At 39.6% G+C, this 12067-nt stretch overlaps 1 protein-coding gene across 1 annotated transcript; it reads left to right on the top strand.

The window, feature by feature from the left end:
* The first annotated feature begins 765 nt into the window (after positions 1 to 765).
* LOC309493193 (uncharacterized protein) lies at positions 766 to 9737 on the top strand. Its single transcript, XM_082162313.1, has 3 exons — positions 766 to 961; positions 1789 to 2553; positions 4161 to 9737. Exons 1-3 carry the CDS (start codon positions 928 to 930, stop codon positions 9584 to 9586), a joined length of 6225 nt encoding a protein of 2074 aa, XP_082018439.1. The 5' UTR covers positions 766 to 927; the 3' UTR covers positions 9587 to 9737.
* Positions 9738 to 12067: the final 2330 nt, after the last annotated feature.

Below are 12067 nucleotides of genomic sequence, written 5' to 3'. Positions count from 1 at the left end.
GTGATGAGAGACTGGACATAAGGATCTGATGATTCATAGTGTCAAAGGCAGTAGACAGATCCAGGAGAATGAGGACTGAAGATTTGGAAGCAGCTTTTGCGATCCGTAGATCCGTAGGAAAATTTCATCTTGTTCCATTTTCTAATGTCCATTTTTGCACTGCATTATGGCTCTAATGGGCAGTTTGAGTCATTGCTTCAGGCATTCTATATGGAAAAATCCCATTTTCCCAGTGTTTCTTAGGGAAAACATGATGTTCAGACCCCTTCGGATGCTTTGGGAGACTATGAGTCACACGCATGAGCTCACCTTTACATTGGAGAACAGGCAACTTTCTTTCACCATGAACTTTAATTCAGAAGATGTAATGCTTTTGGTACAATACGAGTGCTTGTCAAAGCAGTTTGACCTTAGCAAGTTACATCTAGTTGCATAACAGAGGGAGGATGCAGTCCACGGCTTATAAATGGGCTTTTCATGAACATTTTTGGTGGGCCAAAACTAAAAGGTTAGGGTTATGAGCATATATGTTATGTTATTATATGCATATATACCTGATCAAGACAACAACATAAAACACAAATATGCCTTCCTGATGACCAAATAATGATCCGAAACAAAGCTTTATGATATAGAGCTAGTCAATGCACATCTGAAATGAGCAACACTGACCACAAGGCTCCTTTTGATTTCCGCCAAACCCATGCGAGCAGAACATGGTGTTTCCTGTGCGAGTTTCAGAAAACCACAGGTTAGTCACATGATCAAGCTTCCACGTTCAGCGCTTTGTTCCGCTCTGCTGTCGTTCCATGCATATAGGAAGTGAATCGATTATGCTTGAAAGATACTGAGGCGTAAAACGATGCCAATGTAAAACAATACAGCTCAAAACGAAGAGCGAAGGAGGACGAAGACAGACAGACAGAGATGGAGAAACAGAAGGAGGATCCCTCGTTCTTGGGTGAGCAAAGTATGATCATGATTGAAGAGAGACCACTGAAGCTGATGTACACATGCACACATTTTGTGAAAACATGTCTGAACTTCTTTGCATTAGACAAACGATATATCAAAGCAAGTGTTTGTATCTTCAGAGCCTTTTTTTTTCCATTTACTAACGACAAACCAACACAAAGTGTCACAATACTCAGGAATAAGAGGAACCTGTAATAAAAGGTACATTTTTGGACCTTATTTACACCCAATGGCTGCATATTAGTAACTTAAAGGTACATGTTAGTGCTTAAACATATTAGTACCTTTGGCACTGCCCCACTAACAGCTTTTGTGCCTTTTCTTTCTGAGAGTGTACGGACTGACTAATTTTCAACACCCAAATGGCTTTATGTCAAATGTTTTGCTTGAAAGGTGTGTTTTTGCTATCATACTTTAAATGAACGATACTTGCTTTAATATTTTGCCATCTAATGCAATAAAACTCAGATATTTTTAAGCGTGGCTTAGGTCTGTAAATAACTTTTGGGGTCACTGCATAATATCTTCTTCCAAAGGGAGATTCAGGGTTTGTCTCACTAAAAAGACAGTGATAGGACAACTGTACACTTTTTTATTTAGGATTTCTGATTATTTTCAATGTTTAGAATTATATTTTTGTAGAAACTATGATACATTTATTTCATGATTCTTTGATGAACAGAGAGTTCAAAAGAACAGCATTTATTCAAACTGAAATGTTTTGCACATTATAAATGTCTTAAAAATGAATGAAAGCATGAATTACTTTTGAACGGCAGTGCATTAAAACTAAACATTACCTATCCGTCACAGACAAGAGGCCGGAGACAGTTGAGGCGAATGGAGGAAGTCTTAGTCACCAGCCGTCTCCTCTTCCTGAACTTCGTGTGGTTTTACTCGGCCGCAAAGGGGCCGGGAAGAGCTCAGCTGGAAATACCATTCTAGGCCTGGCAGGAGGGTTTGAGTTGAATAAACCGACCGAGGAGTGTGTGAAGAGGCGCGCCGACGTGGAGGGAAGGCGTGTCACGGTTGTGGACACACCAGGATGGGAATGGTACTATCCGGTGAACGGGACTCCCGGCTGGGTGAGGAGAGAAACGAAGCGAAGCATGTCCTTGTGTCCGCCAGGCCCTCATGCCGTTCTTCTAGTGGTGAGATCCTGTACGTCAGTGACAGCCGACTACCATCAGCAGATCGAGGAGCACCTGGAGCTTCTGGGAAAAGCGGTGTGGGATCACACACTGGTGCTGTTCACACGCGGGGACGAACTGGGCTCCGTTCCCATCGAACAGAGGATTCGAAACGGCGGCAAGGCCTTCCAGAGGCTCCTGGAACAATGTGGGAACCGGTTTCACGTTCTGGAGAACAAGAGGCGCGTCGATGATGGATCGCAGGTGAAGGAACTGATGAAGAAATTGGATGAGCTGGTCGGAGAGAGAGGAGGGAGATATTATGAGATGGATGTGCTGCTTCTGGAGCTGGACGTGGAGAGTAAACGGAGGGCGAGAGAAAGGAGGAAGAAACAGAGGCTGATGGAGGCGCAGACGCACAGAGGAACCATCAGAGCCGTGCTGACGAGTGAGTGGACGGCATGCAGATAGATAGATTGATTGATTGATTGATTTAATGCCATGTCAGCATCTAAAGCTATTTTCATGGCACAAATATCATATAAATACAATGCATGTGAAAAGTGTTCTTCCTCAGTATTTTTGTCTTGTTTTCCAGTACAAATATCTAAACATGCTTAAGCAAGGTCTGGTACTACTAAGATGAGCACTTGTTTTTAAAAAAATATATATAAATAACATTTGTTTTGGTCAAAATTACCCGAACAGAGTATTAAGGTTTAAATTAAGATACTTTATTTACTTTAGAAGCAAAATTACATAAGATATTAAGCCTTAAAAATACATCTAAATTAAATGAGTATATGCTTTCAAAAAGTAAACATAAATGCCAAGGGTGTAAGTGATTTTTTTTTTCTTGTTTTAAGCCTAAACTCACTTTATTTTGGGAATATCGTATTTTATAATATACAATATTTTATTCTTAATTAAAAAAATTGGACGGAAAACAAGATAAAAGTACTTTTTGCAGTGCATCAAATTCAACAGACAGACTTTACGTTATCTGCAGAAGTAAAAAAAATTATAACTGTGAGTTTGGGATACTTGTTTCTCTACAGAGGAAAACTATTGAGTTTTCAGTATTCAGATGGATAAACTCACTTAAAAGAACCAATTGAAAAGAAACTGGTTTGAAAAAATATTCAGTCACAAAAGAATGATTTATACAAACATCAGTTATTATTAGGTACAAAAAAGAAATTATTCACTATAGAAATTTCTATTACTTTAAGACTTAATTCCATTAATTTTGCTACGGCAGTGTACAAGACACATTTTCATCACCCAGAAATGAACACATTTTGTCATTATTTACTCACCTCATGTTGTTCCAAATGCGTATGTATTCATATACATCTGTGAAACACACACACACACACACACACAAAGTTAATGTTGCACTTTTTCCACACACTGCAAAACAAAACAAGCAAACAAACAAAAGTACCATAAAAGAAAAACCATAAAAATACCTACAGTATATGACTACTATGGAAAAATCTTCCAGTCCACCATAGCTTAAAACATAATTCATGCTTGAGTTTAATTCAAGCTTGGCCCATTTACACACATTGCACTAGGTGTGATGTCACTGATGTAAATCAGCATTGTTCCTCACACAAAACAACAAACTAGTTTGGAACAAGATGAGTAGGAGCAACTCAAAGATTTGTCCAATTATTTATTTGTCAGCATTAATATGTAGTTAAAAACAGTCACATGTATTATTAGTGCTGTTACAGCAAACAATATTTTTCTCCTCAAAAAAAAATAAATAAATAAATACTGAACATTAAAAATGAATCATTATGTAAATCCAAATTATGGAATTACGTGAATTCTAAATGTGACTTGAATGCATGTAAGCACTACAATTTTGTAAGATTTGAATATAGGCCTACATAATACATTAACACGGTGATGTGAATGACCTTTGATTGGCAAAAAGACTTAATAATAAAAATGCATCTAAATGATATGTCAACAAAAGCCATTATTCACAAGTAACCACTTCATTTAGTTGTTTCTGTGTATTGTGTCTCTTGTCCCTGCTAGATGATAATACTCAAACTGAAGACATGGATGAGAGGAATCTCTTCTCCAGAGGTTCACGGCGTCTCCCGGAGCTGAGACTGGTTCTGCTGGGAGAGAGAGAGACGGGGAAAAGCTCTGCTGGGAACGCCATCCTCGGAGGACCGGGATACTTTCAAAGCGGAGAGGCGACGGAGGAGTGTTCGAGACAGCAGATGGAGGTTTCTAACAGACTGGTGACGGTGGTGGATGTGCCGGGATGGGAGGGCGGACCGGAGGGAACAACTCCAGAGAGAGTGAAGCGAGAGATCGGAATGAGTGTGATGCTGTGTCCTCCCGGACCTCACGCGTTTCTTTTGACGTTGCGTGTAGATGCGTTTGTCCAAGCCCAGTCGGTGCGGGAGCACTTGGAGCTTCTGGGGGAGACGGTTTGGAGACATACGTATCTTCTGTTCACGAGGGGCGACCAGTTACGAGAGGGAGTCACGATTGAGCAGCACATACAAGGAGGAGGAAAGGAACTTCGCTGGCTGGTGGAACGATGTTCAAATAGGTTCCACGTCATCAGCAGCAATTCTTATTTGGAACCTCGGAATTCCAAGACACAAATAACAGAACTTCTGGAGAAGATTGAAAAGATGGTGGCGGGAAATCGATGCGAGGCCTTCTCACCACTAGTGCACGAGATTCAAGAGTTAGGAAGACAAAAAAATGAGAAATTTCAACTGAAGGTCAAGGAGTTTAGCGAGAAGCTTCAACGACAGGACGAAGAACTGAAGAAGATGAAGGAACGAGAGGTCAAGAGCATTCGGTGGTTCTTCGAAAGACGCAAGAAGGACAAAGTGCAATCTCCCGGGAAGGCAGAGAGGGAAGAGGCGCCCTACAAAGGCGAAGACGACAGGAGAAGTATGATGGGCGAGCTGGAGGAGAGGATGGCGTGGTTAACGGAAGACAAGGAGCGAGAGATACAAGACCTGAGCACTGAAATAAGCAAAGTCACAGTGACTCACCATCAGGTACTGAAAGAGAAAGAGCAACTGCTAATGAGATTAGAGGAACGAGAGCGTGAGGGGGAAGAACATAAAGAGAAAGTGGACGAGCTTCAAATTAAACTGCTAGAACTGGAGCGCTTGGGTGCCGCGAAAGAGCAAGAACGAAAAGAGAGAGAGGCCGAAATTCAGCGAGCACACTTGGACGAAAAGAATGAACTTAAAAACAATTTGTTGGACGCTGAGAAAGAGAATGATAGGATGAGAGGAAAGGCTGAGGAAACTCAAAAAGAGATGGATGCATCACAACGCAGGTACGAAGAAGAGGCCAGGCAGCAAAAGCAAGAGATGGAGAGCAAACTGAAAGAGAAGGACAGTGAAATTGAAAACATTTTAAGAGAAATCGAGGAGGTGAAACTTAAGGCTGAGAGCAGAGAAAGAGAACAAGGTGAGATATTCAGGGAAAAAGTTGAGAAGAGAGAGAAAGAGATGGACAAGCTGAGAGAGGGAATAGAGATGATGACAAAAGAGATGGAGGAGCTACGAATGTCCTATCGAGAGCAAGTGAAAACAACAGAAGCCGAGAGAGAAATGCATGGAGACGTTATGGAGAAATACAACACCCTCATTGATAAACTTGCAGGGAAAGACAAAGAAATAGAGCGAACGATGAGAGAGAAGGAAAAAGAGCTAAACCGAAATGCTGAAACGCAAGAGAAGCTTCAGCAAAAAGAAGACGAAATAGTCAAATTGAGACAAAGAGATCAGGAAAAGGACAGAGAATTGGAGACACTGAAGCAAAACATTACCGAAAAACAGAGGGATACAGAAAAGTTAAAAGACACGGTCCAGGCAAATACTGATAAACACACAGCAGAACTTAAAGTTTTGGAGGAAGAGTTGAAAGCAAAAGAAGATGAAATTGACAAGTTAAAACAAAGAAACCTAGAGAATGACAAACACATTGACAAACTAAAGCAAAACATTAGCGAAAAACAAAATGACATTGAAAAGTTAAAAGACAGTGTTCAGGCACATATTGAAGAAAATGCAGCTCAACTAAAACATCAACAGGAGGAATTCAAAGTAAAAGAAGAGGAAAATGAAAAATTAAGACAGAGAAACCAGGAGAAAGAAAAAGAAATTGACATTCTTAGGCAAAACATTAGCGAAAAACAGAAAGACATTGAAAAGTTAAGAGACTGTATTGAGTCGCATACTGAAGAAAGTGAGGCTCAACTTAAGCATTTAGAGGAAGAGCTGAAAATAAAAGAAGAGGAAATAACCAAATTAAAACAAAGAGACCTGGAGAAAGACAAAGAAATTGACACACTTAAGAAGAATATTATTGGCCAACAGCAGGACGCTGAAAAATTGAAAGACAGCATTCAGTCAAATATTGAAGAAAGTGCAGCTCAATTGAAACGTTTAGATGACGAATTCAAAATAAAAGATGAGGAAATAATCCAATTAAGAACAAGAGACCTGGAGAAAGACAGAGAAATGAACACACTGCGGGAAAATATTTGTGAAAAACAAAAAGACATTGAAAAGTTAAGAGAGAGTATTCAAGCACATATTGAGGAAAGTGCAGCTCACCTAAAACATTTAGAGGAGGAGCTGCAAACAAAAGAAGAAGAAATAACCAAATTAAATCAGAGAGATACAGAAAAAGACACACTGCTGCAAACAATCAATGAAAAGCATATAAGAGACATAGAAAAGTTGAAAAACAGCATTCACACAAATACTGAACAAGGTGCTGTTCAACTGAAACTTCTAGAGGAGGAGTTCGACGTAAAGATGGAGGTCTACAAAAGAAAGAATACGGTGATGGAAAAGGAGATGGAAAATATAAAGAAACAGTTTGAGAAAGCAAGAGTAATAATTGAGATGAAAGAGAATATCATCAGTCAGTTACAACAGCAACACGCAGACACTGAAAGACGCTCAGAAGAGCTTAAACAACAGCATAGTAAAGAGCAAATACGTAACGATGCCCTACAAAACGTGAACGCAGAACTGGAGAAAGAATTCGAAGAGCTGAAGTGCAAGTGTGAGGGACTTCAGACTCAGTTGAAGACTTCAGTTGAGCGCTATGAGATACAGATGAATGAAATGAACGGGTTAGAACAACAGCTAGACGAGATAAAACGGCTGCTGGAGGAGAAGGAGAAAGAGAAAGAGAGTGATATGCAAGACATGAAGGTGTATTATGAGAAAAGACTGAGAGAAAGGCATGAAGAGCATGAGACGGAGAAAGAACAAGAGCTTTGCAGGAGAGAGAGGGAGGTAGAAAAGAAAGAAGAGAAATTAGCTCAAAACAAACAAGATTTGTTAACTAGAGAGGGTGAAATTAATAGGAGAGAACAAGCGCTAACAGATGAAAAGCAGGATGTGGAGGTGCAAATGTACAGGATTAGAGAAGAGGAGAAGAATCTGGAAAACGAGGGCCAGAATAATGAACGTTTAGCTGTAGATCTGATGAGAATGAGAGAAGAGATTGAGAAAAGAGCAGAAGAGCTTATGGTTCGAGAGGAAAAATTAAAGGAGCAAGAGCAGCAGATAAAATGTCGAAAGGAAGAACTACAAGCAATGGAGAGGATATTGGAGAACAAGGAGATGGAAATGAAAGACCTGACTGAAAAGCAGGAGAAAAATATGGAAAATCGTAGAGAGCAGATAGAAAGGAGAGAGCAAGAGCTGTTTGAAATGGAGGAGACATTTGTTAAAGAACAACACAGGCTTAAGGGAGAAGAAAAATCCTTGGAGATGCTCAGAGCAAATCTGGAAACGAGAGAAAATGAACTTAATAAACGAGAGCAGATGTGGGAAGTAAAAACCCATGAGCTTTTAAAGAGCTCAGAGGAACTTGAAAATAACAAACACAACGCAGAGAAACGGCAAGCCGAGTTGAGCAATGAGGAAAATGATCTTCTGCAAAAAATAAAAGGGTTACAAGAAAAGGAGCAAGAACTTGAACTCAAAGGTCAAAGGCTGATGGAGCAACAACGAGACATGGAAAAACGGGACAATACTCAGCATGAACATGACCTGGAGCTTGAGAGCATTAGAGAAGCGTTAGGAAAAAGGGAGCAAGTGCTGATAAAAGGCGAAGAAGTGCTTTCTCAAAGAGAGCAAAAGCTGAAAAGTGAAGAAATCTATTTAGAGAAAAGAGAGCAAGTCATGCAAAAACGGGAAGAACAGCATGAAGACTTGTTACGCGGTCTGAAGAAACAGCAGGATGTTTTGAAAGACAGAGAACGCTCTTTAGAGACCAGAGAAACAGACCTGCGTCAGCTGGAACTGGAGCTCGCTACGAAAGATAATAAAAACAAATTTCTGCAGAACCAAGAATTAGATCTAAAGAACAAAGAGAGCGATTTTGAGGCCAAAGCCCAAATGCTAGAGCTCCGAAAAACAACACTAGACGTGAGAGAAAAGGAGCTTGAGGAACGTCAAAACCAACTGGATGGCAGAACGCAGGAGGTAAATAATGAACAAGAAAAGCTGGAAAAGAAGCGAGAGGAACTTGAGAAATGGGAGATGTATTTGTATAACACAGAGCTCAAACTGATACACAAAGGGCCTTCCTCGGGGTTTCGCCCATGGACAAACAGCGCTGAAATGAATGGGAAACAAATGGAAGGTGAAGACATCCATCGAATGCATCAAGAAATAGGAGTGGATGGTGGCATTTGCGATGCAAAAGATACAAGATGTGAAGAGCGATTGGTGTTGGCTACTAAAAACTGTGCAAACAACAGATCGGAGAGGGTTAAACGAATTCTGAAGGCCAAGCAAAATGAGGAAGATGGTGAGATTGAAAATTCTGAAGGTGAAAGTGAGGAAGACTTCTTTGAATCTTCAAGCATCAATTTCCAACCTACCGGACATTCACCCTGGCCCGTATCTGATCTAAGGCTTATGCTTTTAGGAGACCCCTGGTCGTCCCGTCATCCAGCGAGATGCACCATCGTGGGGCCTGGTGCAAATGGATGCAACCCTTGGAGAGGAGAGATTTCCGGCAGGCAAGTCACTATTGTAGAGCCTCAGGGCCTGAAATGGAGATCTGGGATTGACAATAAAGGCACGTTTCAAAAACATCTCTCTCAAAGTGTCTCTCTGTGTCAACCTGGACCACATGCATTCATCCTGGTGATTCCCGCTTATTTATCCTTCACTGGTCAGTACAGGCGTGCAGTGGAACGTACCGTATCAGCGTTAGGAGAAGCATCATGGAGCCACACTATTGTTCTGCTCACCTGGGGGGAAACATTAGGAGAGAGCAGCCAGCAGCACGTGAAGAGAAACGGTGACCTGGAACGGCTGGTTCGGAGGTGTGGGAATAGATGCCACGTGCTTGACAACAGACATCGGGAATCTCACGTGGTTAAGTTGCTGGAGAAGGTTGAGGAGATGCTTAGAGGAAACAATGGATGTTACTACAAACTGGACTGAAAAAGAGTGTTGGGAATTTAAAGAGAGCCTTTATGACTGTGAATGACATTTAAATTATGATATAGACCTATCTGGTAGATTGTTTTGACATTCTTGGCTTTAAACAATATTTATGTGTTTAGAAATGAAAATAAACAAGATTTTCAAAAGACTTTAGAGCAAAATGTGTTTATGTACAACAGAGTAGGCCGAACTACAGCAAACATGCAAGTACGTAATTCACACTCTTAACAGACGGTGGCGCACTTGTACTAAAAGTTCCACTAGGTCGTTTCACAAACAATACTGCTTTTCACAGTATTTTATAATCTTTAGCTAATTTATTAGCAAATATGAGAAAGAATACGCTATTTTCTCTCTTTATAATACAATACAATGAGCAAAGTGCATGGTTCATTTCCAAAACGCCTCACGTAAGAAAATCACTTCTTTTTTTTTTTATGTTTAACGATCATTTCAGTCTAAAAATGAATCATAAAGAAGCCGAGCGCCTCATAATGTGTTGCGAGATCGGAAAGATATAAAGACGACAAATTACTCACATTTAACACCGATTCAAGCATATTCAGGGATTCTCCGGAACATAACAGAATGTAGTATTTTCCATTAGTGCCTCGGTGAAGTGGCGTCTTGCTGTGCTTCCGCTGCGATCCTGACAGGTAAATTATTACCTTAAAAATATTGGTCAGTTTCGTCTGAAAGAGAAACCCTTCCCATCGAGTGAAAACACACATTTAAAATAAAATTCTCTTTTATGGCCCACACACAGAAAACCTAAACGCTTACATATAATCTGTGGTAATTACGCGAGGATAGTATTCCTCCGCCTCGCTATTACGCGCGTCAAACAGTCAGATAAAATAATTCCTCAACAGCGTGTCGTTTCCCCACGACATTTATATGTGTCTGAATGGGTCTATTTTAAAGTCTTTTGAAAGAATCTATAATTTATCACTTATGACATCAAGTACAGATTTTATTTTATAAGACCAACATTGTTCGATTTTAGGAAAACACTTCAATTAGACGAAAATAATATGCAATCTAACTGAAAGTGTGTCAGTCTGAGTGCATTAGTCGACTTCTTTCATTTGCCCATTAATTGCAATTTTGGGTTTTCTAGTCATTATCTGCACTATGGCTTTTTAAGGTAATGAACATGGCCATGCTAACATCATTTCAACAGCAGAAACTTCAAATTTCTGTCTCCTCTTAAACTACTAGACAGATGTGCATTCATTGGCATGCTTATTGTATGTGTAGTAAATCCTGCTATCTCTAATGGATGATAAAACCTCTTGACAATTCTAATTAGCCTAAATTCACTGCAATTACCATATGTGCCCATTTCTCTTTTGGTCAGATCAGATCAAGCAATGTTAAGGTTTTTATAAGAGGATGTAAAACACTCACTCTATTCATGTTTCAACTTAGAATTACACTGTTTTTAACTGCGTGAAACTTTTCCCAAATAAATGTAGATTCTTCCAGATTCCCAACATGCAAAGTCACAAGTGCATTGTTGTTTGTCTCCTAAATGGTAGGAAAGGCATCTAAATACAGTGACTCCAGGAGACTCAATTCAGATTACAGAGATTAACATACAAATACAAATGCACATAAAATGGTGCACTTTTCAACTTTCTGGGTCTATAAGCAGGGTAAACTTCTGGAGAGACCATATAGCATATATAATTGTTGCATTACTCTAAGAGCAAGAGGGGGAAAATCCACCATTGCATTCACATTTTCAAAATAAGAAAAAAAGATGATTTGTGGCAGCCATGTCAGATTCAGTCACTCCCTCAGTTCCATAAAATATGAAGCAATTTTTAACATAAAAAAAAAGGAACGTTTCTTGAGCAGCAAATCATCATGATTTCTGAAGGATCATGTGACACTGAAGACTGGAGTAATTGATCACAGGAATAAATTACATTTTAACGCACATTCAAATAGAAAACACTTATTTTAAAATGTATAAATATTTCACAGTATTACTGTTTTGCTGTATTTGTATTGTTTTGCGGTATTTTTGCAGTATTTTTTGTATAATTTGCTGTAATTTCAGCCTTGCTGAACTGAACATAATGATAGCATAAATGTACATACTAAAAATAAAATTAAAATAACTGCTAGCTTTATGAAGTTCATTATTTTGCAAAGGGTCCATCCTGGTATACACAATAGCAATAAATATGATAATATTAAACAAGAGTAAAGGAATCCATTTATGTACAGTTTGTCATTTGCATGCAAGAGGTTTTAATACATTGATTCCAAATAATGCTTTATTTTTGTAGTCACTTGTTAGGCATAGGCCGATCGAACTTTGAGAGACCCTGACCCTCCAGATGCCCTTTAAAATGCCCCTTTAGAACTTCAGATGCTGTCTGCATGCACAGTGTGCAGCGAACTTATAAAGGTCAACCCGATGTCTCTGAGGGCAGACATATCAATTCTGATGGACCATGAGGAGCA

Source organism: Leuciscus leuciscus (assembly GCF_965113295.1).
Source record: "Leuciscus leuciscus genome assembly, chromosome: 2".
Classification (NCBI taxonomy): Eukaryota; Metazoa; Chordata; class Actinopteri; order Cypriniformes; family Leuciscidae; genus Leuciscus; species Leuciscus leuciscus.
Note: the sequence above shows the minus strand (reverse complement) of the source record. Positions and strands in the feature narration are given on the sequence as shown.